This window comes from Sus scrofa, chromosome 2 (assembly GCF_000003025.6).
Source record: "Sus scrofa isolate TJ Tabasco breed Duroc chromosome 2, Sscrofa11.1, whole genome shotgun sequence".
Lineage (NCBI taxonomy): Eukaryota > Metazoa > Chordata > Mammalia > Artiodactyla > Suidae > Sus > Sus scrofa.
This window is the reverse complement of record NC_010444.4, coordinates 74,318,624-74,346,457: the sequence shown is the minus strand read 5'-3', so window position 1 is coordinate 74,346,457 and position 27,834 is coordinate 74,318,624. Positions and strand designations below refer to the sequence as shown.

At 56.1% G+C, this 27,834-nt stretch overlaps 2 protein-coding genes across 8 annotated transcripts in view; one reads left to right on the top strand and one right to left on the bottom strand.

Annotated features, from left to right (window-relative positions):
* Positions 1-14,567, top strand: part of HDGFL2 (HDGF like 2) — a 25,147-nt gene extending 10,580 nt beyond the window's left edge. The window contains exons 4-16 of one of the 3 annotated variants that reach the window (XM_005661325.3): positions 1,573-1,764; positions 8,002-8,118; positions 8,234-8,305; positions 9,083-9,245; positions 9,328-9,403; positions 9,496-9,805; positions 10,788-10,891; positions 11,847-11,920; positions 12,113-12,183; positions 12,549-12,650; positions 12,850-13,063; positions 13,812-13,944; positions 14,260-14,567. In XM_005661325.3, the coding sequence (XP_005661382.1) occupies positions 1,573-1,764; positions 8,002-8,118; positions 8,234-8,305; positions 9,083-9,245; positions 9,328-9,403; positions 9,496-9,805; positions 10,788-10,891; positions 11,847-11,920; positions 12,113-12,183; positions 12,549-12,650; positions 12,850-13,063; positions 13,812-13,944; positions 14,260-14,347 (1,716 nt within the window). In that variant the 3' untranslated portion in view covers positions 14,348-14,567. The remainder of the gene's footprint in view (positions 1-1,572; positions 1,765-8,001; positions 8,119-8,233; positions 8,306-9,082; positions 9,246-9,327; positions 9,404-9,495; positions 9,806-10,787; positions 10,892-11,846; positions 11,921-12,112; positions 12,184-12,548; positions 12,651-12,849; positions 13,064-13,811; positions 13,945-14,259) is intronic. The other 2 variants (XM_005661326.3, XM_003123078.4) reach the window with 2 other exon arrangements.
* Positions 14,538-27,834, bottom strand: PLIN4 (perilipin 4). 5 transcript variants are annotated; one of them, XM_021084057.1, is made up of 9 exons: positions 27,725-27,834; positions 27,534-27,601; positions 26,878-27,025; positions 25,939-25,997; positions 22,306-23,644; positions 19,702-22,206; positions 19,404-19,591; positions 16,880-16,966; positions 14,546-16,798 (listed from the first exon to the last, which is right to left on the bottom strand). In XM_021084057.1, the coding sequence occupies exons 2-9, from the start codon at positions 27,582-27,584 to the stop codon at positions 16,466-16,468; spliced, it is 4,710 nt and encodes a 1,569-aa protein (XP_020939716.1). In that variant the 5' UTR covers positions 27,585-27,601; positions 27,725-27,834; the 3' UTR covers positions 14,546-16,465. The 5 variants fall into 5 exon arrangements, with proteins under 5 accessions (XP_020939713.1, XP_020939714.1, XP_020939716.1 ...); XM_021084054.1 differs by having other exon boundaries at positions 14,538-16,798; positions 19,702-23,644; XM_021084055.1 differs by having other exon boundaries at positions 14,538-16,798; positions 19,702-23,644; positions 27,689-27,814.

Sequence of the window (27,834 nt, the reverse complement as noted above, 5' to 3'; positions counted from 1 at the left end):
CTGGCATGCGGCTAGCATGGAAGAAATGCTGTCTGATTTTTTTTTTTTTTCCGGGTCTTTTAGGGCCGCACCTGCAGCATATGGAGGTGCCCAGGCTAGGGGTCTAATCGGAGCTATTGCTCCCAGCCTACACCACAGCCATAGGAATGCCAGATCCGAGCCGTCTGCGACCTACACCACAGCTCATGGCAATGCTGGATCCTTAACCCACGGCGCAAGGCCAGGGATTGAACCTGCAACCTCCTGATTAGATTCATTTCCGCTTTGCCACGACGGGAACTCTACCATCTGCTTATTTGCTACTTTCGTGGCTGTTACTGCCTGACTGGGCAGTTTGGGTAAAACAAGTAGAAGCACCTGGCAGTTCAAGTCTAGAGGCCCTCTCCAAGGTGGTTTTCCCTCATAATGATCGGCATAGGAGTTTCTGCTGTGGTACAAGGAATTGGCGATCTCCCTGCAGCATCAGGCTGCAGGTTCGATCCAAAGCCCAGCATAGGGGTTAAAGGATTTCGTGTTGCTTCAGCTATGGTGTAGGTCATTACTGTGTCTGAGATCTGATTCTTTTTGTTTTTTTTTTGTCTTTTTGTCCTTTTTAGGGCTGCATCCGTGGCATAGTTCCCAGGCTAGGGGTCCAATTGGAGCTGTAGTCACTGGCCTACGCCACAGCCACAGCAGTGCTGGATCTGAGCCGCGTCTGCAACCTGTACCACAGCTCACGGCAATGCCGGATCCTTAACCCACTGAGTGAGGCCAGGGATCCAACCCGCAACAATGGTGCTTAGTCGGATTCATTAACCACTGAGCCATGAAGGGAACTCCTGGGATCTGATTCTTACTTGGGAACTGCATATATCACAGGCTGGCCGAAAAAGAAAAAAAAAATTGGAATAATGATAATTTTTTTTTTTTAATTTTGTCTTTTTAGGGCCACACCTGTGGCATATAAAGGTTCCCAGGTTAGGGGTCTAATTGGAGCTGTTACTACCGGCCTACGCCACAGGCACAGCAACGCCAGGTCCGAGCTTTGTCTGTGACCTACACTACAACTCATGGCATCGCCAGATTCTTAACCCACTGATCGAGGCCAGGGATCAAACCCGAAACCTCATGGTTCCTAGTCAGAATCGTTTCCACTGCGCCACGATGGGAACTCCCAGCATAATGATAGTTTTATAAAAGCAAACCTTGATGGACCTCTTGCCAGTCTGGGCCCTGTCCTAAGTACCTCACTTCTGTCTCATCCTCACCACAGCCCTGTGAGGCCAAAATGGCATCACCCTCCTTGCTCAGACATGGGAGCTGAGGCACAGAGAGGCTGAGTCAGTGGCCCAGGGCTTGTCCTTGCATCAGCAATGCTTGAATCCTAGTGCCCAGCACATGTGTGTCCATCTCGCCCTCGTGCCTCAGTTCTTGGAGCTTTCTGGGCCTCAGTTCCCCATGTGGAAAGCGAGTAGGTTGACACTTAAGAACCCGCCACCACTGCTGATGGATGTCATCCTATGGGTCACTGTCCTGGCTGGGAAACCCAGCCAAGCCTGAGGGGTGACCCGCTGTTTCTGCCTCTGTCCCCAGCCGGTGAGCTCCTCAGACAGCGAGGCCCCCGAAGCGGACCCGGCAGGCGGGAGTGAAGACGACGAGGACCGGGGGGTCATGGCCGTCACAGCTGTGACCGCCGCAGCTGCCAGTGACAGGATGGAGAGCGACTCAGACTCGGACAAGAGCAGTGACAATAGTGGCCTGAAGCGGAAGGCAGTGGCCTTGAAGGTAGGGGCACAGGGGCTGGCGCACCTGGCTTGCGTAGGTAGTGGGGTGGGGGGCTTCCTCCTCCTGATCCCACCCAGCAGCCTGCTCTCCCTCCTTGGCCTTTCTGTCTTTCTTTTTTTAAAACATGCTTTTTTTTTTTTTTTTTTTTTTTTTAAATCAAGCTACCAAATCACATACCATGAAGTTCACCCTTTCAAAGTATACAATTTGGTGATTTTCAGTACATTCACAAAATTGTGGCATCATCACCTCTATCTAGTTCCAGAACTTTCCATCACCCAAAAAGAAAGCCTATCCCCATTGGTAGTCTCCCCTCTATCCCCATCCCCATCCCCTTACAACCCTGAATCTGCTGTTTTTCTCTCTTGTTGTTCTGGACGTTTCCCATCCATGGAATCACACTGTGTGTCCTTCTGTGTCTCCTTCTCTCACTGAGCATCATATTCTGAAAGTCCATCCACGTGGTAGTGAGTTGGTGTTTCTCTTCTTTTATCTTTTTTTTTTTTTTGTCTTTTCAGGGCCGCTCCTGTGGCTTATGGAGGTTCCCAGGCTAGGGGTCCAATTGGAGCTACAGCTGCCGGCCTACACCACAGCCACAGCAACGCAGGATCTGAGCCTCGTCTGCAACCTACACCACACCTCACGGCAATGCTGGATCCTTAACCCACTGAGCAAAGCCAGGGATAGAACCCGCAACCTCATGGTTCCTAGTTGGATTTGTTTCTGCTGCGCCATGGTGGGAACTCCGCTTCTCTCCTTTTTGTGGCTCAGTGATATTCCAGTGTAAGGATGGACCACACATTGTTTATCCATCATCCATTTATGGATATTTGGGTTGTTTCCACTCTGGGGCTATTGCAAACAACACTTCTGTCGGAGTTCCCATCGTGGCACAGTGGAAACGAATCCAACTAGGGTCCATGAGGTTGTGGGTTTGATCCCTGGCCTTGCTCAGTGGGTATGGCCCTTAAAAACAAAACAAAACAAAATCAATTAACACCACTGTGAATATTCATGTACAGATTTTTGTGTGGATGTGAGTTTAAAGTTCTCTTGGATAGATTCTCTTTCCTGCCTTTCCCTACTACCCCTGCCTTTTGACTGCTTCTGAATATTTGGGTGTAGAATGAAAGCACCAGGATTTAGCAGGAAATTCTTTTGATGGACTAAGACATTCTTCTTAGGATTTTTAAAAATATCATGTACTTTCAGTTCCAATTATAACAATAAGCCTATGCTCATCATAGATAAGTTAGAAGGTGCAAAAAGTGTAAAGAAGCTAGCAAAAAATGTTCGTCTATCTGAGGAGGTTTCTGCACCAAGGACTAGAAATATCCTGATGTGTTTCTCTTTGATCCTGTATGTGCTTCATGTAGAGGGGTGTGTATGTTTTTGTGTGTGTGTGTGTAAAATACAGAATTGGTAATCGTGCATACAGTGTGTGTCTTGCTACTTTTCCTCCCCTATGTGTGCAGCTTGATGTAGAACCTCAGTTCCCAGACCAGGAATTGAACCTGGGCTGTAGCGGTTAAAGTGGAGAGCCCTAATCACTAGACCACAGGGAACTCCCCTTTATTATTATTATTTTTTGGATGATTTATTATGAATTATTATTAGTAGCCTTAGTAGTAGTAGTAGCTAAAATGTACTTTTTTTTTTTTTGGTCTTTTTAGGGTTGCACCCGTGGCATATGGAGGCTCCCAGGCTAGGGATCTAATGGGAGCTGTTGCCACCTGCCTACACCAGAGCCACACCTACGTCAGGTCCGAGCCATGTCTGTGACCTACACTACAACTCATGGCAATGCCAGATCCTTAACCCACTGAGCAAAGCCAGGGATTGAACCTGCAACCTCATGGTTCCTAGTCAGATTCGTTTCTGCTGCGCCACCAGGACGGGAACTCCTCCTTAAATATTATTCTAATATGCAGTTTTCACTTTTAAGATTGTTGGGCATGGAATTCCCGTCGTAGCGCAGCAGTAACAAACCTGACTAGGATCCATAGGATGTGGGCTCGACACTTGGCCTCACTTATTGGGTTAAAGGATCCAGCATTGCCGTGAGCTGTGGTGTAGGTTGCAGACTTGGCTCGGATCCCAGGTTGCTGGGGCTGTGGCGTAGGCTGGCAGCTGTATCTCTGATTCGACCCCTAGCCTGGGAACCTCCATATGCTGTATGTGAGGCCCTAAAAAGCAGAAAAACCAAAAGATTGTTGGACATCATTTAGCTTTTGCCCCCAATTCTTTCTTGTGTTTTGGCTGCCCTGCAGCATGTAGAGTTCCTGGGCCAGGGATCAGATCCAAGCCACAGTTGTGACTTATGCTGCAAACCCACTGTGCTGGGCCAGGGATTGAACCTGCATTCTGGTGTTGCAGAGATGCCACTGATCCATTTGAGCCACAGGCAGGACCCCTCTTCCAACTTCTCATGATATACTTGGTATTTGTTTGTTTGGCCCCACCTGTGGCATGTGGAAGGGATCAAACCAGCACTGCAACAGTGACTATGCTGGATCCTTATCCCACTGAGCCACCAGGGAACTCTCTAGCATTGATTTGTGTGAGTGCTTTTTAGCGCCACACTTGGGGCATATGGAGGTTCCCAGGCTGGGGTCTGATCAGAGCTATAGCTGCCAGCCTTCACCGCAGCACAGCAACGCCAGATCCAAGTCACATCTGCGACCTACACCACAACTCAGGGCAATGCCAGATCCTTAACCCACTGAGCAAGGCCAGGGATCAAATCTGCAACCTCGTGGTTCCTAGTAGGATTCGTTTCTGCTGTGCCACAACGGGAACTCCTCTTTAGCATTGATTTTTGAAGTCCCTGTTGTTTCTGTTTACAGTTGTTGGAGAAGTTGAACAGGAATATGTAGAAAATGACCCCCCATCCTACCCCTTAGTCAGATAGTATGTATTCAGTTTTTGGTTTTCTCTTTTTGGCCAACTTTGCATTAAACAAATATAAGTCATTACAACACCTTTGAACCAGACCAGGGAGACACTGGGGGGCTATATGGTTTCAGCTCAGCTCTGTGCTCTCTCTCCAGTTAGTGTTATTTTGTTGTTATTTTTCTGCGTTATCCGTGGGTCTGGTCTTAGTGTTTACCCTTCTCAGTGGCTCCCAGAAAGGCCTCCTATTGTCGGGGCTTCATGGAGGATCCCTCTGCAGCCTTGAGAAGGGGGTCCCTGGGGCCTGGTGGGTGGGTTGCTGAGCCACTTGCCAGCTCTGTTCTCTCCGGGGCTATGGGCTCTCACTGCTTGGGGCCCCTCCCCCACAGTGGCCGGGAGGGAACATCCTGCCTGAAAGGTCCCCCAAAGTCCTCACAATTCCTGCCCTTTTATCTGAGGACCAAGGCTTCACCCCAGCTTGAAACACTTAGTCTGGAACTGCTTCGAGCATCTGATGGAACTTAAATGTGCAGGGAGACAGAAACTTCCTGGGATTCTGGTGGATTCCCTGAGTGCCTGGGTTGAGCCCCTTTGCTGTCAGGTAAGAAGGGAAAACACACTACCTCTTCCTCCCCAGGAACCGGCCAAGGGTCCTGCTCATCCCCGTCATCCTCCTTTTAAGAGGGAGGGTGCTGAGATGTGAAGAGTGCTGGGCCTCAGCTTGGCCATCTGGGAAATGGGACTAGACTCCAAACATAGCTGCACAGCCCTGCAGGCCTGGCCCCATCCCCTCCCTGATGGCTCACTGCCACCTCACCCCCCACCCCTCCAGCCCCCCCGCTCCTTTCCTCCTGGGGGCTTTGTACTTAATGTCTCCTCAGGCCCTCCTGCAGGCCTCACATTTTCTTCCTCAGACCATCCCCCTGCAGCCCTCACACACCAGAACTTACTCTTCTTGAAGCATCCTCCTTGATGTTCCAGTTTGTGACTGGAGGATAAGTTGGGCCAGGTAGAGTCCTCACCTCTTGTTGGCGCTTCACTGGGCATTTGCTGGAGTTGCCATGACACAGTCCCACAGACAGCACCTTAAACAACAGTCATTTACCCTCTCACAGGCCCACAGGCTGGCTGGCCAAGATCGAGGTGTCAGTGGGGCTGGTTCCCTCTGAGGCCTCGTTCCTTGGTGTGTGGATGGCCACCTTCTCCCTGTGTCCTCACGCGGTCTCCCTCTGTGCAGATCTGTGTCCTCGTCGCCTCTTCTAAGAACTCCTCCCAACATGTTGGATCAGGGCCACCCTGATACCTCATTTTACCTTAATTATCTCTTCAAAGACCTTGTCTCCAGATAGTCACATTCTGGGGTCCTGGGGGTCAGGGTTCAGTGTGCGAGTTTTAGAGGAACACCGTGCCGTCCTTTGTGCCTTGGCTTTTGAAAGGCCCTGGGCGGGGTGCGGGGGGGGGAGATGCTCAGTAAGTGGTTGTGAAAAGAACCAGTGAGTCTTGGCCGTGACAGGGCAGAGGCTAAGGTGCACCGTACCAGGCAGTCAGTGGGCGGAGACCTGTGGCCAAAGTGCCGTCCTCTTTGCCTCTTCAGTTTTTTCTTTGTGTGATTTCTTTCTCTTCTTTTTAACTTTTTCTATTTTGGCTCCAACATGCAGAAGTTCCTGGGCCAGGAATCAAACCTGTGCCACAGCAGCGATTTGAACCACAGTAGTGACAGTGTTGGATCCTTAACCAGCTAAGCCACCAGGGAACTCCCTATGTGATTTCTTTCTTCCTTCTTTCCTTCATTCTTTTCTTTCTGTCTGACTGTCTTTTTTCCTTTTTATAGGTGCACCTGCAGCATATGAAAGTTCCTAGGCCAGGAGTTGAATCGGAGCTACAGTTGCTGGCCTACGCCACAGCCACAGCAGTGCCAGATCTGAGCCATATCTGCTACCTACACCACAGCATGTGGAGACACCAGATTCTTAACCCACTGAGCGAGGCGGGGATCTGACTACATTCTCATGGATAGTAGTTGGGTTCTTAACCTACTGAGTCACAATGGGAACTTCTATATGATTTCTTAGATTGGCTTCTTTGGGTTGGCATCTGTGGGAGTAAGTGAGCCCCTGAAACTGAATTCAGAATTGTGTGCGTATGTGTGTGTTTTGAAAAAAATCTTTTTTACTGAGGTGAAACAAAAAATTTAACTGTTCAGGGAGTTCCCATCAAGGCGCAGCAGAAACAAATCCGACGAGGAACCATGAGGTTGCTGGTTTGATCCCTGGCCTCCATCAGTGGGTTAAGGATCAGGTGTTGCTGTGAGCTGTGGTGTAGGTCAGAGATGTGGCTTGGATCTGGCATTCCTGTGGCTCTGGCGTAGGCCGGTGGCTACAGCTCCGATTCGACCCCGTAGCCTGGGAACCTCCAAAGGCCATGGGTGAAGCCATAAAAAGACAAAAAAAGGCCATGGGTGAAGCCATAAAAAGACAAAAAAAAAAAAAAAAAAAATGTGCAGTTTAGGGAGTTCCCGTTGTGTATCTGGAAACAAATTCGGTTAGTATCCAAGAGGATGTGGGTTCAATCCCTGTCCTTGCTCAGTGGGTTGCCACAAGCTGTGGTGTAGGTTGCAGACACTGCTAGGATCCCACGTTGCTGTGGCTGTGGTGTAGGCCAGCAGCTGCAGCTTTGATTCAACCCCCTAGCCTGGGAACTTCTTTATGCCATGGGTATGGCCCTAAAAAGCAAAAAAATAACAAGTAAAATAAAATGTACAGTTTAGCGGCATTTAGTACATTCGCAAGATGGTACAACTATCACCTCTGTGTAGTTCGGAAACGTGTATGTGCTTTTCTGGGGAAAGAATCTCTGAGGGTTTTTTCTTTTTTTCTTTTTTTTAATTGTAAAATGCACTAGCATTAAATTTATCATCGTAACCATTTTTAAGTGCACAGTTCAGTAGCATTTTCCATTCATTCTCTTGTGTAACCATGTCCACTGTCTTAATCCTGAACGTTTATCTTCTCTGATAAACTAAAACTCTGTCCCTCTGAAACACTGATGCCCTTCCCCCCAGTCCCTGGCCCCACTGTCTACTTCCTGTCTCTGTGGATCTGACTGCTTGAGGATCTCCTGTGATTGGTATCAGACAGTATTTGTCATTTCGAGCCTGGCTTCTTTCACTGAACATCATGTCTTCTAGGAATTATTCCTGGTTTTCATCAGATTTTCAAAGGGCTCCCTGCCCCCAAAGTTTCAGAACCTCAACTTTTCCCAGCTGTGGCTGTTCAGGAGGGAGTTGGTTCTCCCGGGCACATGGCTTTCTCGGTTGCTGATCTGTTCTGGCTGTTCCCCTTCCAGATGTCGGTCTCAAAACGAGCTCGAAAGGCCTCCAGCGATCTGGATCAAGCCAGCATGTCTCCCTCTGAGGAGGAGAACTCGGAAAGCTCCTCGGAGTCAGAGAAGACCAGCGACCAGGTGGGGGCAGCTGGCCAGACCCAGGGCAGGTGCACGAGGAGGGATGCGCAGGCGGGGCCGCGTGGTGGGTGGCAGGCCAGTGGGCCTCGCATCCAGCTCCCTTCTCTTCTCCCAGGACTTCACCCCTGAGAAGAAAGCCGTGGTCCGGGCCCCGCGGCGGGGCCCCCTTCCTGGCCGGAAGAAAAAGGTACTAGTATTTCGTTTTATTTTGTTCCTACCCACTGGCCTCTGAAAGCTCCTCAGGCATCTCTCCATGGTCACCAGCCAGGGCGGTTAGAGTCGGTGTGTTTTGGAGGAGGTTAGGCCATAGGCCCCCAGGGAGACCCCGGGGACCCCTGACTTGGCTCCACCTCACTCGAGGTTTTGATCCATAGCCTCTGAGTACTGTGTGTGCGGAGCACCTCTCAGGAGCAGGGGCCACCCTGCCACTGCTGTCTCCAGGAGGGACTTAGAGGCTGGTTTGGAGAATGGGATGCTGGGCTGCTGGGGCTGGAAGGGATCGAAGCACTCCTAGGTTCCCCATGAAAGAGTGTGTGTGTGTGTAGTGTGCATGTGCAAGTGTACCCTGTGTGCAATGTGTGCACAAGGGTACGGGTATGGTATGTGCACATGGGCACGTAGGAGTGTGTGTTGTCCACATGTAGAGGAGAACATGTGTTTTGTGTGTACGAACATTGTGTATGAACATGTGGTATCAGACTGCATACGTACGAGTGTGTTGTGTTTCAGTGGGTGTGCATGTGTTGTGTGCATGTGTCTGCAGGTACGAATGTCTGCCTCCTGCATTTTGCAGAGGAGGCCTAGGGTAGCTTGCACCCTGTCCTAGGTGAACGGGTGGCAGCCACAGGCACAGCTGGGCTGCCCGGGGTCCCAGGCCAGAAGGAAGCGTTTCCAGTTTGGGGGAGATGGGGTGCTTGGGGCCGCCCTCACCCTGGCTGCTCTCACCTCCGCCTGGCTCTCCCAGAAGGCACCATCGGCTTCTGACTCGGACTCCAAAGCAGACTCTGATGGGGCCATGGCTGCGCCAGTGCCCGTGGCGAGGTCGGCGTCATCATCGTCCTCCTCCTCCTCCTCTTCCTCTGACTCGGATGTATCTGTAAAGAAGCCTCCTCGGGGCAGGAAGCCAGGTAGGCTCACCGGGGAGGTGGGGCTGGGGCCTGGGGTTGGGGGGAGCTCGGCGAGAGGCCACCCCCTCCTCCTCTTCCGTAGCGGAGAAGCCTCCCCCGAAGCCCCGTGGGCGGAAGCCGAAGCCTGAGCGGCCACCGACTAGCTCCAGCAGTGACAGGTGGGTGCCCGGCCCTTGACGGAGTGCAGGTGGCGGGCAGGCCCAGCTAGTGGGCCCCAAGACTGGGAGCCCTAACCGGCCTGCACCCCCAGCGACAGCGATGAGGTGGACCGCATCAGCGAGTGGAAGCGCCGGGACGAGGAGCGGCGCCGGGAGCTGGAGGCGCGGCGGCGCCGGGAGCAGGAGGAAGAGCTGCGGCGGCTGCGGGAACAGGAGAAGGAGGAGAAGGAGCGGCGGCGTGAGCGCGAGCGTGGGGAGGCCACCCAGGGGGGCAGTGCAGGCAGCAGCGGCGACGAGCTCAAGGACGACGATGAGCCCGTCAAGAAGCGAGGCCGGAAGGGCCGTGGCCGTGGCCCCCAGTCCTCCTCTGACTCTGAGCCGGAGGCTGAGCTGGACAGAGAGGTAACGTTCTGGGGAAGCGCAGCAACTCCCTGCCCCTCAAGGGAGGGAGGCTGGCAACGGTCCATCACAGTGGACGGCTTGGGGACTGTGTGGTGAGGTCCAGAGTGTTCACTGCAAAGGAAATGAAGCCAAGGGGTGTGAGCCAGTAGGGTGGGTAGGTTTCCATCTCAAATCGGGTAGACCCAAAAGGCTTCGTTCAGGTGAGGGGTCTGAATGAGGTGAGATGAACTAAGAGGCAATCTGAGGGAGAGGCAAAGGCCCTGGGGCAGGACCCTGCCTGTGTGTTGGAGGAACAGTGAGGAGGCCTGTGTGGCTGGAGCAGAGTGAGCGAGGGGAGGCGAGGGAGGAGGGGAGGGCTGAGAGGTGGTGCAGGACCCTGTGAGTCCTGGGAAGGACTTGGGCTTTTATCCACAAGGAGATGAAGCCTTCGAGGGCTGTGGGCAGAGGGGCAGGTGCTCTGGGGGCTGAGGGGGAATGGCTTGTGGGGTGAGCATGGGAGTAGCTAGGGGGGCCTCGGGTGAATGTTGGGGGTGACCGTTAGCATGTGTGCCAATGAAGCCCTGTCAGCTCCCTGTCCTCATGGGGCTCACAGTCCAGCCTGAGTTCAGGAATCTGAGCTCCCAGAAGCATCACCTTCTAGACTGAGCCCAGGACTTCATGTGATAGGGGCTGGGAGAACAGGACATTGCCTTGTTCTCCACCCATTGCTCTCCCTTTTGTCACAAAAGGGGAACCAAGTTCCCTGGTACAGGAAGTGTCTTGCTTGGCAAGAGGTGTGCATCGGGGCCATCCCACCATTGGGTGGTCCTTTCCAGGCCAGAGGAACTGCTGCTCGGAGATGCCCTAGACACGGGGTCCTTTATCCCATCCCTGCTTGTTCCACCAACTCCCATCAGGCAAAGGTGGTGGCAGGGAGTGCGGGGTCCGGGTCAACCCCACACTGCCCATCCCTCCAGCCCCTCCCTTGCTCTGGCTGCCACAGGTGAAGAAATCGACTAAGAAGTTGCAACCACAAAGCACAGAGCCCACAAGGAGACCCAGCCAGAAGGAGAAGAGAGGGCGCTCCGAGGAGAAGCCCCGAGCCAGGTCTGTTACCACACTGCCTCTCCTCCCGCACCCCTCCAGGGGCCCCCATAGCTCACGGGAATTCAGTCTTGGAGATGGATTCCATTGACATGTCAGATCTTGGGTCCCCATCAGATTGTGTAGGAGCTGGGGCCCAGGACTGCGGTTCTTCCTGTAGTGCAGGCCTCTTGCCCAGGCACATGTGGAGATACCTGTGACTATTGCATGGGCGATGCTCCTGGCATCCAGGGAGTAGGGGCCATGTACAGCCCCCTGCAGAGACTGTCCTGGCCAGATGTCAACAATGCCGAGGATGGGCTACTGTCCCCAGATCCCGCCAAGCTGGGGGCCGGAGCTCATCTCCCAGATGCCCCCCTCTATGTGGAAGCTCATCTAGGAGTGAATGAACTTGCTTGTCAGCAATGGAGCGGCCAGAGTACCATGGTGACATGCCTGCTAAATTGGAGCATCACAATGGAGTGCCTTTTTTTTTTAATTAAAAAAATTTTTTTTTTATTTGGCTGCACCCAAGGCACATGGTAGTCCCTAGGCCAGGGATTGAATCCCAGCCATAGCTACAACCTACATCACAGCTATGGCAGCACCAGATCCTTAACCTATTGGGCCACAGTGGAACTCGAGGAGCACCATTTTTAATATCTCATGCACTGGGGTTTGCATTAACTAGCCACTGACCCTTTGCCTCCTGTTTAAAAAGAAAAAAAAAAAAAAGCATTCTGGACTTTCACATTGTTTTCTGGAAAGACCCAGAAGAAATGCTGACATCTCTGGTTCCCTTGGGTGCTGCCCGAGACCGGCTCACGCCGGCCCTGAGGCTCCTCCAGCTTCCTGGACCTCCTGAAGGTTTCCTTCCACAGCGTCTGCAGGTCCCCCCACAGGTCCTCTGCCCCCCATGGGGAGGATGATGGCTGCGGGGATGTTGGTCAGGGGCCATCTAAGGCACACTTCTTCACAGGGCCATGAAGGTGGAACGGACCCGGAAGCGGTCAGAAGGGTTCCCGCCTGACCGGAAGGTTGAGAAGAAGAAGGGTAAGGGACCAGCTGCCCAACCCTGCCTGGCTGTAGCCTGAGGTTGCTGGGTGGGAGGAGGGACCATTCTGGAAGAGCTCACTTCTGCCACCAGGGTGGTGCTGGGGCCATCTCCTGGGAGGGGCTGCGGGAGCACGCGTGGCCTGGGACTGGGACTGCCGGCCTGGACATTGCCTTCTCTCCTGGCCACAGAACCTTCCGTGGAGGAGAAGCTTCAGAAGCTGCACAGCGAGATCAAGTTCGCCCTGAAGGTTGACAATCCGGTGAGACCTTCCTCAGGTTGCAGAGGTCACGTCAGGCCCCCCTGCCCCCTTACCACTAGAGCTTCCTGAGAAGTCTTGGGAAACTGAGGCAAATCCAGGCTCCACAGGGTATGTGGGGCAAGGTCCTCGTGCACGAGGCCGTCCACCAGCTGAGGGCCCAGCTTGGCCTCCTGAGTGCAGTGCTCTGCATCCCCACCAGATGGTGCCATGTGAGGCCCCAAGAGCCTTCTCACCGTCCCAGGGTTCCCTGTCACTCAGCCCTCCCCTGAAGGGAGAGCTCCAGCTTGTCCTGCTCTGCCCCGTCGGACCCACAGGACCCCCTCTGTGAGGTGCTGTCCCTTCTCACTGCTCTCCCTGTCCTGCAGGATGTGAAGAGGTGTCTGAATGCATTAGAGGAACTAGGGACCCTGCAGGTGACCTCACAGATCCTCCAGAAGAACACAGACGTGGTGGCCACGTTGAAAAAGGTAGTGGGAGCCCAGGGGTTGAAGGGCTGGTGGCAGGGGTGCAGGACTGCTCAGGGAGCTGGCTCCCAGCCAGAGCAGCCCTCGGTCAGTGAGGGGGAAGCCGTGCTCATGGAAGGGCCAAGGGTGGTGGTGATGGGAGGGTCTCGGGCCGGGGCGTGAGGTGGCTGCACCTCCTGAGCCAGGCCTCTTGGCGGGCCAGATCCGCCGCTACAAGGCCAACAAGGAGGTGATGGAGAAGGCTGCGGAGGTCTACACCCGGCTCAAGTCTCGGGTCCTGGGACCAAAGATTGAAGCCATCCAGAAGGCCACCAGAACCGGGACAGAGAAGGAGAGGGCCGAGGTGGAGAAGGCCGACGAGGCTCTGGTCAGAGAGGAGGCCCCGACAGAGAGAGTGGAGGACAAGACGAGCGCTGGTGAGGAGTGGGCAGGAGGAGCAGAGCAGCCGTCCAGGTCCTGAGCAGAGCCCAGAGCTCCTCCCCAGACAGCTCAGGTGGCGCCATCCTGGTGGCACACTTGCGCAGCCTGGCTGTGTCCCCAAGGCAGCTAGCGCCTGGCCCACACACCCCTCCACTGCCCAGGGACTCTAGAGCCTCAGAGCCAGCCAGCAGCATAGGAGGCTGTGTGCATGTGGCCAGGTGTGCACGTGGACCCAGCATGGGCTGTTGTGCGGAGGTTCGGGAGGACAGGGCCACACATGGACCTAGAGGAGAAAGGGTGTCTCCAGCCGGTCCAGTATCTGTAGGGGGACAGGAGGGCATTCCCTCCTGCCAGGGTCACACAGTCCTCATGAGAGATGCTTGGAGCAGCCCTTCAGGTTGGCATTGAGACGGCTTAGCCACAGCCACCACTGCCTGAGGGAGAGTGAGGAGGGGGGGGCATCTCTCCTCATGTCTGTTCCAGGCTTTTCCCTGTGTTGCCCACGGCCCCTCCCTCCAGGCTGTGTGGTCAGGGGGCCTAGGCTGGCTGGAGAAAGGAACCGTAGGCAGCCAGCTGTCCCCACGTGTTGGAGGCTCAGGGGTGGAGGTGGATGCAGGTGCAGTAGTGGATCGAGGGCCCTCAGGATCCCTGGCCCAAACCAGCTTGCCTGCTGCTTGCTCTCCCCGGGCAGAGTTAAGGCCCCCGATGACAGCCCCAGAGTGTCCCACAAGCCTCTCCCCTCAGATCTCTCAGCCCCCGTGAATGGCGAGGCCACATCCCAGAAGGGGGAGAGCCCAGAGGACAAGGAGCAGGAGGAAGGACAGAACTCAGAGGAGGGGCCAGGGGGCGGCTCCTCCGAAGACCCATTACACAACGAGTAAGTGTCATCTTCCTGAAAAGGCATCCTGTGTCTGAGCAGCTCCCACTGGGGAAAGGGCCACAGGGACTTCTGCCCCCACACCCCAACCCTTTCGGCTGAGCCCCAGAGCTCCGTTGAGGGATTCTGAGCTCAGAGCTGCCCTAGGAGGGTGGCTTCCTCCTGGCGCTGGCCATGCGGAGCATGGTGGGACCTACCTGTTTGTCGTGGGGCTGTGGGCACGGTTGGGCAGCGTGTGTGTGTCGGGCTCTGAAGGCGGTAGGAGGGATACAGGAGAGCGGCTTGCTCACCGCTGCCCGTGCTGTCCTCCGCCAGCAGCGCTCGGGAGGGCCCTGACCTGGATGGGCCCGGGAAGGAGCGGGTGCGGATGGACTCGGAGTCCCTGGATGACGAGGACAGCTGAGTTGGGCAGCCTGCGGCCAGGCCCCGCCCCACACACAGGTGCCCCGAGGCTCACCCAGCTCCTTCGCGGCGCTCAGGGAGCAGAGAACTATTGGGGAGACCCCGTGCTATTCGTTTGTATTTGTTCCCCTGGGGTTTTTTTTCTGCCTAATTTCTGTGATTTCCAACCAACATGAAATGACTATAAAGGGTTTTTTTAATGAAAAATGTCGCTTTTATTGACTTGGTTTCTTGTGTTATTGGTTGGCAGGCTGTCAGGGGCCTATCCAGGGACAAGAGTTTTAAGCCATCGGGTCACCATTAACAATGAATGAGAAGTTGGTTGTGAAGGTGCTCCTGGCCCTGCAGGCTGGCAGGCAGTGGGAGTGGGGCAAGGCCTTTTCAAAAGGAGGAATGAAAACCTCTCAACTTACCATGTCCAAAGAAGGCTGGGGTTTGCTCTCTTGTTTGCAGCCACTGCCTCATTCCATGGGGTCTACCGTTTCCTGCTCCTACGCAGGCTGTGGTGGCTCTTGCACCCCCCCCACACACTCCGAGGCCAGACCCAAAGCCCCAGAGGCCCCCAACTCAGGGTCTTCAGGCCAGGAGGGTTCTATAGGCTTCTGTTGTCCTTAACATTCAGAGAGTGTAGACATTGAGGGTGAGTGGCACCCCCACTCTGGGCTTCTCACCCATCACATGGACTCAGATGGGCGAGGTACGTGGCACCTGCACACAGCAGTTGCTGGTTAAACAGTGGTTCCTTCTGTGTCCCTTGTCCTGGCCTTGGCTGCGCCCCCCTGTCCCGGCTGAGAGAGAGGTCAGGATGTGGTAGGACATCCTGGGCCTGGCATTCCCCATTTGGTTTGATTGGCCTTGAGGTTGTCGCTGAGCTTGGTTTCTGTGAACAACTGTTTCCAGTGTTGCCACCTCTGATGATGGAACGTGATGGAGAGCGAGGAGGGAAGGGCCGGGAGAGTTCTTGGACGGGTCCCCAGGGTCTCACCTCGGCTGGGGTCCTTGGCAGCTGTGGTGACTCTTGGTGAGAGCTGGCCCATCCATCCAGGAGCTCTGAGTACCTCCTCATTTCTGAGAAGAGAGGGTGCTTCAAGCCTTCTGGCACGGAGAGAACCAGATGGGGGGTTGCTGGTATGATGGGGACTCTGGGAAGTGGGGGCCCAACCAGGCTCGGGCTGCTGGCCTTCTGACGCAGCAGCTCCCCCAGCATCTGCAGGTGCCCCAGGGGGCAGGAGCTGGGGAATGGACCGCCGCCGCCGAGGCCCCACCTCGCAGGTCACCCTGAGGATCAGGGAGAGCGCAGCCAGCCTTGTCCAGTGGCCGCCATCCCAGCCCCTGGCCTCCAGCCTGGAGCACATGACCAAAACCTGAACACATGCAGGGCACATTTGGTCACAGGGCCCCGTCCCTTGTGAGGAAGCCCTTTTATTCCTTCATTGGCAGCCTCTGCCCTGGGCACCCAAGAACCTCTGCTCTGGGATGGTTGTGATCAGCCATCACCTTGGGCAGAGCTGGCAGGCAAGCAGGCTGCTGCGGAAAGAGACCTGTTCTCATCCCCTGCCTACTCGCTCAGTCCTCAGGCTGAGTCAGTGCCAGCTCCCGGGTGGTGGCTGCAGCAGCTTCGCCTGCACAAACCCCTTGGCCACATGGGGCTCGGCAGAAGATGGTGGGAGCCTTCCTGCTTCAGGATGATGGTGATGTTCTAGTACCTTCTGATATGAGCTGTTTGCTGAGTGACTATGCTTTCAGAGTGAGGATGGAGCTGCCTGGAGCCCAGGCTGGAGGAGCAGGACCACTGCGAGGATGGTAGCTAAAGGGCTCAGACTGGGGTGGAAGACCCCGCAGAAGTGAAAGATAAAAGGGCTCTAGTGGGGGTGCTGAGCAGAGAAACTTCGAGACAGGCTTCTTGTCCACTTCTTATTTCCTAATTGGAGTGCGTGCTGCAGGTCTTCAGCCGAAGGCCCCTTGTCAAAAGGGTCTTAGCAGCCCTGGGCTCCTTGGCCAGGAGCAGGGCCAGCTGTGCTGGGGGAGGAAGGTGGACGGTGCAGGCAGGCCTAGAGCCGGAGCTGGTTTCAGGCCGGGGAGAAGGCTCGGCCAAGGGCTCAGGACAGGGGAGGGGTTCCTAAAGCTGCTGCCCACCGGGGTGCAGGGTGAAGGGCCCCACCAGCCAGCCAAGCGGGGGGCTGTGCTGCACGCTCTCCAGCAGCTGCTCCAGCCCCTGCCATGCCTGGCCTATGCTCTCACGGCTGCGGGCCAGACATTCAGCTGGGAGCTCCTCCACAGAGGCGGCCGAGGAGATGACGCCGTAGAGCTTGCAGAGGCTGTGCCTTGCCTGCCCAACCGGCCTCTGGAGCTCAGCGGGCAGGCCCTGGAGGCCGGAGGCCAGAGTGCTGTAGGCCACATGGAGCTGCTGGACGAGGCCGCAGGCCCTGGACAGAGCCCCAGCGCCTGGCACCTGTGGGCAGAAGGAGCCAGGTGAGCGGGGCTGGAGGGGAGGAGAAGGCAGGGGCCGGAGCGCTGGTCCCCTTGTACGCACCTCTTGGCCACCGGCTCCTTCCACCGTGCTGCTCAGATCCTGGTTTGGCAACAGCTGCTGGTCTGGAGCCTGCTGGGGCTTCTCAATCTGGAGAGAGAGAGCCCAGTAGAGACGTGATGGCTTCTTGGCAGAGACTTTTCCCTTACTCTCTCCCTGTAGTGGCAGTCCAAGGGCCTGGCCCAGAGCCTCATGTCCCCCTTGCCCGTGGCATGGTGGAAAGGCCTCAGGTACACAGCCAGTTGCACCAGGATGGTGCATGGAAAGAGGCAATAATCCACATTCCTCATGAAGTTGTCTGGGAGCTCAGCTAGCACAGTGTCAGTGGTCCTACATCACATCAGGCTCAAAACCCTCTCACGTCTCCCAGGGACCTTTGAACCAAATCCAGCCCCTCACTATGGCCTGTGTGGTCTGCCTGGCACGCATCTGATCTCATCACCTGCCAACACCCCCATCACGTTCTCCGCTCAGGACACGCTGGCCACATTTTTTTTCCCCCAACCATGTCCAGCATGCTGCCGCCTTAGGGCCCTTGCACATGCTACCCACTAAGCCTAGAGCATTCCTCCTCTGGGGTGGCCCCCAGTCCCTCCACATCAGATAGCTGTTAAATAGAGTTCCCGTCGTGGCACAGTGGAAACGAATCCAGCTAGGAACCATGAGGTTGTGTGTTTGATCCCTGGCCTCACTCAGTGGGTTATGGATCAGGCATTGCTGTGAGCTGTGGTGTAGGTGACAGCTGTGGCTTGGGTCCTGCGTTGCCGTGCCTGTGGTGTAGGCTGGCGGCTACAGCTCTGATTCGACCCCTAGCCTGGGAACCTCCATATGCTGTGGGTGCGGTCCTAAAAAAAAAAAAAAAAAGAATCAGATAGCTATTACTCTTTTCAGAGGCATATCGTTGTCGAGTTAGCATGTTTCTTTGTTGTTTAGCTCCCCCCTTGGGTGGGAGCTCTGTCGGGACCTTTTCCTCCTCACTTTCTGGGTCTTGGATTATAGGACCCCCCCCCAACTGAGTTCCTTTGTGGCTTAGTGGGTTAAGGATCTGGCATTGTCACTGCTGTGGCGTGGGTTTGATCCCTGGCCTGGGAACTTATGCATGCTGCCAGTGCAGCCAAAAAGAAAAAAAAGAAAAAAATGGAGCCCTTCACTGCCCACTGACATTTCTTGTCCACCTAAGAGCTAGGGAGGGGGCGGCGCATGGACCAAATATTGACTCCAAATATCGCCCTCCTTGCCCTGGCTCTCACCCCTGCAGTAGATTCCATCAGGAAGCCTGCTAGTCATCTACAGCTTACCCTGTCCAAGACCAAGCTCTTTTTTGTTTTTTGTTTTTTGTTTTTTTTTACAGCCACACCCTCAGCATATGGAGGTTCCCAGGCTAGGTGTCAAATTGGAGCTGTAGCCTCCAGCCTGTGCCACAGCTCACAGCAATGCCAGATCCTTAACCCACTGAGCAAGGCCAGGGATTGAACCCCTGTCCTCTTGGATACTCGTCGGGTTCGTTACCACTGAGCCACAATGGGAACGCCCAAGAACAAGATTTTAATTATCACTCTCTACCTACCTACCTGACATTTCGAAGTGTCCCCTGCTAAAAGTCACCGATGCCGCATAGGGTCTTCTTTCTCTCACTTCCCACATCCAGCCTGGCCACAGACCCTGGCAGCTCTGCTTTTGAAACACATCTAGAACTCAACTGCCTCTCGCCACTGCCAGCGCTATTCCCAAGGCTCCATTAGCATGTGCCAGGACTTTTGCACAAACCTCATTCATCTCCCGGCTCTGGTCCATGAGCCCTGTGGCCAGTCCTCCCCACAGTATCCAGAGTGACCCCTTTGAATAATAAAACCTCTTGGATCGGGTCACTCCTCGGGGCTCACAGTCCTGCATGCTGTGGGGTATGGAGCCCCTACCCACTGGATGCCAGGAGCACCCCCAGGGTGACAACCACAGATGTTCCCGGACATTAGCCAGAGACAGGATGGTGCTGAACTTCCCACTGCACACAGGCTCGCCCCCACTTCCACAAGGAGTTAGTGTCGGTGGTGCTGTGGGGGCGGAAGCCTGGGCCAGAAGCAAGCAGGGGGTGGCCAGAGAGCAAGATTGCGCTAGCCCGGCTCCTATCCCCAGGGTGGCATTCAAGTCACCTTCCATTGGGCCCTTTCTTGCATCACTAAACCCCACCTAGGTTGCGTGGGCTCCCCAACCCTGTCCCCCCCTTCACTTTACCCTCCCTGCTGTGGCCACACTTCAGTGCCTTGTCACACACCTAGCTTATTCTCAGGCCGTTGTCTGTCCTTGTGGTCCCTTTTTCCCCGACTCTGCACAAATTGGCTCAAAGGGACATGCTCCTGCCCAGCCCAGCCCATCTCTGCACACCCCACCCCCAAGATTCTTGACTGCAAGTACCTGGTCCCATGAGAGCAGACACATGGTTGTCTTAATGGCCAACAGGCAGCGTCTGCTCCATGCTGAGTATGTCTGTTGAGTCCCCACACACGGCTGGGGAGGGGAAGGCTCTTACCAGTCTGAAGGCATCCTCGAGCTGGGCCAGTGCAGCCCTGGCTTGGAACTGGCCGTGCTGCAGGTGGCTCAGGGCATGCTCGAAAGCTCGCTGACGGAAGCTGGGGGCCAGGTCGCCCAGACGCACAAAGTAGCTGCCCTGGTCAGCTGCAAGCACCCTCGGCCCAGACTGGGAGGCAGCCAGCCGAGCTGCAAGGGAAGACAGGGTTGCTCAACCCAAGAGGTCCCTTTGGCACTGGGGCACGGGTTGTATAGCTGACCAGCCCCCTGAGAGCTGGGACCAGCCATCTTGTTCTCACCTTGTTCCTCAGCGCTCATGGGCTGGAAGATCTCCCCCAGTTCCTCCAACTCATCCCGGAGCGTCACAAAGCCCTGGACTCCTTCGTGGGCACGAGCAGTGGCTCCATGTCCTGCCTCCTCCTTGCCCAGTTCAGCCCCTTGGATGAATGTCGCCTCGGCTGACACAAGGCCCTTGGTGCCTGTGGTGACTTCCCCAGCAACGTCCAGGCCTGCACAGAGAGTGTCTGGGTACCTGGAGACCTCATAGGACAGAGCCTCGGGAGGGTTTGGGAGGGTTTGTTTTTTGTCTGGGGCCCTAGAACTGGCGAGTCCACCTGCAATGGCATCCTGGGGACCAGGTAACCAGTTCTGGATGGTGCCAAGACCAGTCTGCACATCTCCATGGGCCAGGTTCCCTACCCTGTTGAGCCCAGTGGACATGGCATCTTTGGTGCCCATGAGGACAGCCTTTGAGGTGTCCAGACTCCCCTGGGCAGCCCATTTGGCCACATTCACTGCCCCAGAAAGCCCCGTGGACAAGGCCTCTTCAGTGCTGGTCAAGACGGTCTTGGTGGTGTCCACACCAGTCTGGACAGCCCCCTTGGCCACGTTCATTGCACCTGTGAGACCAGTGGACATGGCATCTTTGGTGCCAGTCAAGACAGTCTTGGTGGTGTCCATGCCAGTCTGGACAGCCCCCTTGGCCACATTCATTGCACCTGTGAGTCCAGTGGACACTGTGTCTTTGGTGCCAGTGAGAACGGTCTTGGTGGTGTCCACGCCAGTCTGGACAGCCCCCTTGGCCACATTCATTGCACCTGTGAGTCCAGTGGACACTGTGTCTTTGGTGCCAGTGAGGACAGTCTTGGTGGTATCCATGCCAGTCTGGACAGCCCCCTTGGCCACACCCATGGCTCCAGTGAGTCCAGTGGACACTGCATCTTTGGTGCCAGTGAGGACAGTCTTGGTGGTGTCCACGCCAGTCTGGACAGCCCCCTTGGCCACACCCATGGCTCCAGTGAGTCCAGTGGACATGGCATCTTTGGTGCCGGTTAAGACGGTCTTGGTGGTGTCCATGCCAGTCTGGACAGCCCCCTTGGCCACACCCATTGCTCCAGTGAGCCCAGCAGACATGGTCTCTTTGGTGCCAGTGAGGACAGTCTTGGTGGTGTCCACGCCGGTCTGGACTGTGCCCTTGGCCATGTTCACTGCCCCAGTGAGTCCAGTGGACACTGCATCTTTGGTGCCAGTGAGGACAGTCTTGGTGGTGTCCACTCCGGTCTGGACAGCCCCCTTGGCCACGTTCATTGCACCTGTGAGTCCAGTGGACACTGTGTCTTTGGTGCCAGTGAGGACAGTCTTGGTGGTGTCCACGCCGGTCTGGACTGTGCCCTTGGCCATGTTCACTGCCCCAGTGAGTCCAGTGGACACTGCATCTTTGGTGCCAGTGAGGACAGTCTTGGTGGTGTCCACGCCGGTCTGGACTGTGCCCTTGGCCACATTCATTGCACCTGTGAGTCCAGTGGACACTGCATCTTTGGTGCCAGTGAGGACAGTCTTGGTGGTGTCCACGCCGGTCTGGACAGCCCCCTTGGCCACGTTCATTGCACCTGTGAGTCCAGTGGACACTGTGTCTTTGGTGCCAGTGAGGACAGTCTTGGTGGTGTCCACGCCAGTCTGGACAGCCCCCTTGGCCATACCCATGGCTCCAGTGAGTCCAGTGGACATGGCATCTTTGGTGCCGGTTAAGACGGTCTTGGTGGTGTCCATGCCAGTCTGGACAGCCCCCTTGGCCACACCCATTGCTCCAGTGAGCCCAGCAGACATGGTCTCTTTGGTGCCAGTGAGGACAGTCTTGGTGGTGTCCACGCCAGTCTGGACAGCCCCCTTGGCCACACCCATGGCTCCAGTGAGTCCAGTGGACATGGCATCTTTGGTGCCGGTTAAGACGGTCTTGGTGGTGTCCATGCCAGTCTGGACAGCCCCCTTGGCCACACCCATTGCTCCAGTGAGCCCAGCAGACATGGTCTCTTTGGTGCCAGTGAGGACAGTCTTGGTGGTGTCCACGCCGGTCTGGACTGTGCCCTTGGCCATGTTCACTGCCCCAGTGAGTCCAGTGGACACTGCATCTTTGGTGCCAGTGAGGACAGTCTTGGTGGTGTCCACACCAGTCTGGACAGCCCCCTTGGCCACACCCATGGCTCCAGTGAGTCCAGTGGACATGGCATCTTTGGTGCCAGTCAAGACAGTCTTGGTGGTGTCCATGCCAGTCTGGACAGCCCCCTTGGCCACGATCATTGCACCTGTGAGTCCGGTGGACACTGTTTCTTTGGTGCCAGTGAGGACAGTCTTTGTGGTGTCCACGCCGGTCTGGACTGTGCCCTTGGCCACATTCATTGCACCTGTGAGTCCAGTGGACATGGCATCTTTGGTGCCAGTCAAGACAGTCTTGGTGGTGTCCACGCCAGTCTGGACAGCCCCCTTGGCCACGTTCATTGCACCTGTGAGTCCAGTGGACACTGTGTCTTTGGTGCCAGTGAGGACAGTCTTGGTGGTGTCCACGCCAGTCTGGACAGCCCCCTTGGCCATACCCATGGCTCCAGTGAGCCCAGTGGACATGGCATCTTTGGTGCCAGTGAGGACAGTCTTGGTGGTGTCCACGCCGGTCTGGACTGTGCCCTTGGCCATGTTCACTGCCCCAGTGAGTCCAGTGGACACTGCGTCTTTGGTGCCCATGAGGACAGTCTTGGTGGTGTCCATGCCAGTCTGGACTGTGCCCTTGGCCATGTTCACTGCCCCAGTGAGCCCAGTCGACACTGCATCTTTGGTGCCAGTGAGGACAGTCTTGGTGGTGTCCACTCCGGTCTGGACAGCCCCCTTGGCCACGTTCATTGCACCTGTGAGTCCAGTGGACACTGTGTCTTTGGTGCCAGTGAGGACAGTCTTGGTGGTGTCCATGCCAGTCTGGACAGCCCCCTTGGCCATACCCATGGCTCCAGTGAGTCCAGTGGACATGGCATCTTTGGTGCCAGTGAGGACAGTCTTGGTGGTGTCCACTCCGGTCTGGACAGCCCCCTTGGCCACGTTCATTGCACCTGTGAGTCCAGTGGACACTGTGTCTTTGGTGCCAGTGAGGACAGTCTTGGTGGTATCCATGCCAGTCTGGACAGCCCCCTTGGCCACACCCATGGCTCCAGTGAGTCCAGTGGACACTGCATCTTTGGTGCCAGTGAGGACAGTCTTGGTGGTGTCCACGCCAGTCTGGACAGCCCCCTTGGCCACACCCATGGCTCCAGTGAGTCCAGTGGACATGGCATCTTTGGTGCCGGTTAAGACGGTCTTGGTGGTGTCCATGCCAGTCTGGACAGCCCCCTTGGCCACACCCATTGCTCCAGTGAGCCCAGCAGACATGGTCTCTTTGGTGCCAGTGAGGACAGTCTTGGTGGTGTCCACGCCGGTCTGGACTGTGCCCTTGGCCATGTTCACTGCCCCAGTGAGTCCAGTGGACACTGCATCTTTGGTGCCAGTGAGGACAGTCTTGGTGGTGTCCACTCCGGTCTGGACAGCCCCCTTGGCCACGTTCATTGCACCTGTGAGTCCAGTGGACACTGTGTCTTTGGTGCCAGTGAGGACAGTCTTGGTGGTGTCCACGCCGGTCTGGACTGTGCCCTTGGCCATGTTCACTGCCCCAGTGAGTCCTGTGGACACGACGTCTTTAGTGCCCGTCAAGACAGTCTTGGTGGTGTCCACCCCCGTCTGAACAGCCCCTTTGGCCACACCCATTGCCCCTGTCACCCCACTGGCCACAGCATCCTTGGTGCCTGTGAGCGTGGATCGGGTCATGCCCAGGCCTCCCTGGACGACACCTTTAGCTGTGTCCACCATGTTGGCCATCCCAGAGGAGATGGCATCCTTGGTCTTGGTCATCTTGGAGCACACCATGTCCTTGGCTCCAGAGATCACCTGATGAGGAAGAACACTCATGGTCAAGCGGAGAGTTGAAAGCCACTTGACCATCCAGACCTCCTCCACCTGATCCCTGGTGGGCCCTGGGGCGAGGAACCTCACCTCCCACCCCAGCCTCCCTCCCTCCCTGGCTTGGGTTCACCTAGCTGCTGAGTTACGTTCTCTTTGTCTTGCTTAATCTTAGTGGCAAGTTTTGAGCCTGGTTTCCCCATCACAGGGAGAAATTTGAAGAGAGCAAATGCTTCTTAAAATTTGGAGTTTCCATTGTGGCTCAGCAGTAACGAACCCTACTAGTATCCATGAGGATGCGGGTTCAAGCCCTGGCCTCACTCAGTGGGTTAAGGGTCTGATGTTGCTGTGAGCTGTGGTGTAGGTCATAGATGCAGCTAGGATTCCCTCATCACTGTGGCTGTGGCATAGGCCACCAGCGATATCTCCAATTCAACCACTAGCCTGGGAACCTCTATGTGCCACAGGTATGGCCCTAAAAAGCAAAAAACAAACAATCAAACCCATCAACAAACAAGCAAAACCATGTTTAAGTAAAAGAAGGGGATCTATGTTTAGAAAAGTAATAACTGGAGAACTACAGGACCAACTATATACCAAATAGGTGTTTGTTGATAACTCGAGTCATTTCTGACCTACCAAAGGGCAGTTTTCTCTAGCCTGTCCAGCGTGCTGAAAGGTTGTGGGGACCTCAGGGTAGCCGCCACTCAGGTTCAACCATGAATGTGCTGTTTCCACTTCAGGGGTTCTTAACCAGGGCAGCCCTGCCCCCTAGGGGACACTGGGCCGTGTCTGGGGACATATGTAGTGGTCATAGCTGCAGGGAGAGGGGGCTCCTGGCATTGAGTGGGTGGCGGTCAGGAATCCTGCCCAACACCCCACAAGGCTCTGGACAGCCACTTCCCCGAGAGGCTGACCCAGCCCTGTGTCATGCCAGACTATTCAGGTTGAGAAGCCCGGAAGTGTTATTCTCACCCCCTGCCTCCTGCCCAGCATCATCTCAGGAGGGCATCTTGGGCTCTGTGCCCACAGAGACCTGAGTTCGAATCCCAGCTCTTTCCCGCACTGGCTGTGTGACCTCAGGCAAACCACATCCCCTCTCTGGGCCTCATCTGAAAAGTGATGAAAGCAGCACCTCTTTCTGGAGTTCCCATCATGGCTCAGCAGTTAACGGACCTGACTAGCATCCATGAGGACATGGGTTCAATCCCTGGCCTTGCTCAGTGGGTTAAGGATCCGGCATTGCCGTGAGCTGTGGTGTAGGTCACAGATGTGGCTCGGATCCTGCATTGCTGTGGCTGTGGTGTAGGCAGGCAGCTGTAGCTCTGATTGGACCCCTAGCCTGGGAACCTCCATATGCTACAAGTGCAGCCCTAAAAAGACAAACAAAATAGTGTCTCCTTCCAAGATTGGCAGAAGAAATGAGTCAAGGCATCTGAAGCACTTTGCAGGTCATAGTTGCTCCACTAATGTGAGTGAGGAGGAGTGGAGAGCGAGGAATGAGAAAATGAGGAGGGCCCTCAGCTGCCGGAGGCTGTTTGAATTTGGGCCAGAGGGTGAGCCCGGGGGTCCTTTGCCTTCCAAGGTGCTCAGATCTGGCTAAGCAGAAGGCAGAGGGGAGTGAAGGAAGACTCCAGAGTAGGGCACGTGCTAGGCAGAAGCGTTGTATCAGGGCTCCGTCCCCCTGCTGTGGCCTTCATATCAGCCACTCCACCTGCCCTAGCCTTGGGCACATGGTAACAGGGGTGATCCCCTTTAATCCAGGGCAGAGGGGAGATGCAGCGTCAGCCATCATTCATCCTCTGGTGGCCCAAGGTTTAAATCCTACGCTCCCATGTCCTGCTGTGTGACCTTTGGTAGATGGCTTAGCTTCTCTGAGCTTCAGCTTTTGTGTAGAGGGCTATCACTCCCTTCTTCCCAGGGTGGTTGGGAAGACTATTAAGCAGCATGTTTAAATCACTTAGCCCAGAGCCTGACATGTGGCGAGTGAATCACCACTGTTTCAACATCGTGTTAGGCACAGAACCAGGGGTGGAGGTCTTTAGGCCATGTGGAGCCTTACTGTGCTGGGCAGAAGTGGTACTGCACCCATTTCACAGATGTGTAAACAGGCTAAGGGGGGAAGACTACCTGGATTCCCACAGCAGGACACAGAGGGATGTCTGCTCTCTCCTGGGCCTATGACACCCCCCCCCCAGTTGTTAGGAACCTAAACATCCTGGGAAGAGGTACCCCAGAGGGAGGCGGAGGCCATCAGACCAGGCTCTGCCAGCCGTTCTCACCTTGTCTGAAGGCGACAGCATCTCTGTCCCCCTGGCCGTCTGCTCCAAGTCGGTGGCCGCTGTGGGGACAAGAGCCAGTCAGGCAACCCAGGGAGGACAGCCACCCTGGTGTCCATTGCACAATCAGTGGGCATAGCCTGAAAGGTCAGGAATGTCCAGCTGCCCTGCCAGGGACAGCAGAAGGTGACATCCACAGCCATGGGCCTGGCTTAATTACTGGCTACACCAGGGGTTTCCTTAACCCCCAAGATCAGTCTTCTAGAGCAGGGGTTCTCTGGAGTTTTCTCTGCCTGGGTCCTGGGTGCTGGACACACACCCAGGGAGGCTGTAGGGAGAGGAGTCGGGGCCTCACCCGGCCCCACCCCCACCACAGCTGGCAGCTGCCTGCCTAGCCTGGATATACGGAGCAGAAGTCAGGTGCCTGGGGCTCCGGGCCCAGAGCAGGGCTCAGCCCTGGCAGCCCGCCCCAGATCGGTCTCATCTACACCAGCCTCTCTGTGTGCATTGGGGCTGGGGCTGCCCCAAGCACCTTGGCTGAGCATGAGCAGTTGGAGAGAGGGGAGCCCCCCAGGCTGTGTGACCCTAGGGAAGCCACTGCTCCTCTCTGAAACCAAGATCAAAATCTTTGATGAACTTAGACATGCAGAATGCCCAGTCCCTGGTCCTCTGGGCATCTGAAACGAGGTGAGGGAAGGTGGAGGAGGGGTTGAGAATGCGGGAGGAGGCGTTGCCGCGTCCACACCCCCAGGCTTGCTGGCTGTACTGCCTTGGGCCACTCACCTTCCTTGTTTATACCTCGGTTCCCTCTGGCACTAAAGGAGTGTGCCAGCCTTGTAGGGTCTCTTGAGATGCCGCAGGTGCTTACAAAGTGTTCCCAAGAAGTCCCAGTGCTGGGGTCCACCCCCAGAGCCCCTGCCTCCCATGGAGCTGGCCACTCACCCTGAGCCTGGGGCTGGGTGGCCTCAGGGGCTGGAGCGCCTGCGGTATCGGCGGCTGGCCGAGCCTCTCTCGCTGAGCTGTGGGCGTTGGCCACTAGGTTCCGGGCAGAACTGAAGCCAGGCAGGGACCCAAAGAAGCTGCTCAGGGTCTGCATGGGGTAGGGGACAACGTGAGTAGGGCCAGGCTGTGGCGGAGGCAGCATGAGGGGAGCATCAGATGGGCCTGGCTTCCCAAACCGCCTTGGGCCCTTGCTCCGGAGTGACCTCAGGAAAGCATCCCAGCCCCTCTGGGCCTCGGTTTCCTCACCTGGGCAATGGGCAGATTCAGCCTGCCTCCCGTGGACATAGGAAAAAACTCATCCTCTGAATCTCCAAAGACCTGTTCCTTCCACGGCCCATGTTTTACAAATGGGGAAACTGAGGCCCAGGGAGGGGCTGAGGTAACCCAGCGGTGGGGGGAAGCTGAGGTTTGCTTCATCCCCCCACCCCCACCCTCCGGCTTGGGACGGGAAGGAAGATTGGCCCCATGGCCCTCAGAGCCCTCCCACCCCACCCAGGAAGCCCCTCCAGCCCCCAGGATGTGGAGGTCACCTTTCTATGGATCTGGGGGCTCTCCAGGCCCCATCTGGAGTCTTTCCTTCCCAAGCCTGCCCTCACCTTGCCCTTGGGTTTGGGGGCCTCCCGGCCTCCTTCTTCTTGTGCAGACATGGTAATCCTCTAAGTGGCTGGAAGGAGGCAGAGAGGGTGTGTGAACAGGGGCTCCTGGGCCTCCTGCCCCCACCCCTAACCCCAAGCAGTCCCCTGAAACCCACCTGCCTGCAGGCTAGTCTCACCCCGACAATGCTCACCTGGACCGTGTGAGGGTCTCCTGGAGTGACGAGTGGCGCAGCTGGCAGCTGGCTTTGCTCTCAGCTCCCTGGCCTTATAGGGTCTGGGGCGGTGCAGGCTTGGCTGGCAG

Excerpts from the sequence above, each read along its gene's own strand:
- PLIN4 (XM_021084054.1), bottom strand. The coding sequence starts at position 27,584 with ATGTCTGCACAAGAAGAAGGAGGCCGGGAGGCCCCCAAACCCAAGGGC. Across the intron at positions 25,998-26,877 it reads CACCCAGCCCCAGGCTCAGG|CGGCCACCGACTTGGAGCAG; the intron begins GTGAGTGGCCAG and ends TTGTCCCCACAG. Across the intron at positions 19,592-19,701 it reads CATGAGCGCTGAGGAACAAG|CTCGGCTGGCTGCCTCCCAG; the intron begins GTGAGAACAAGA and ends CTTCCCTTGCAG.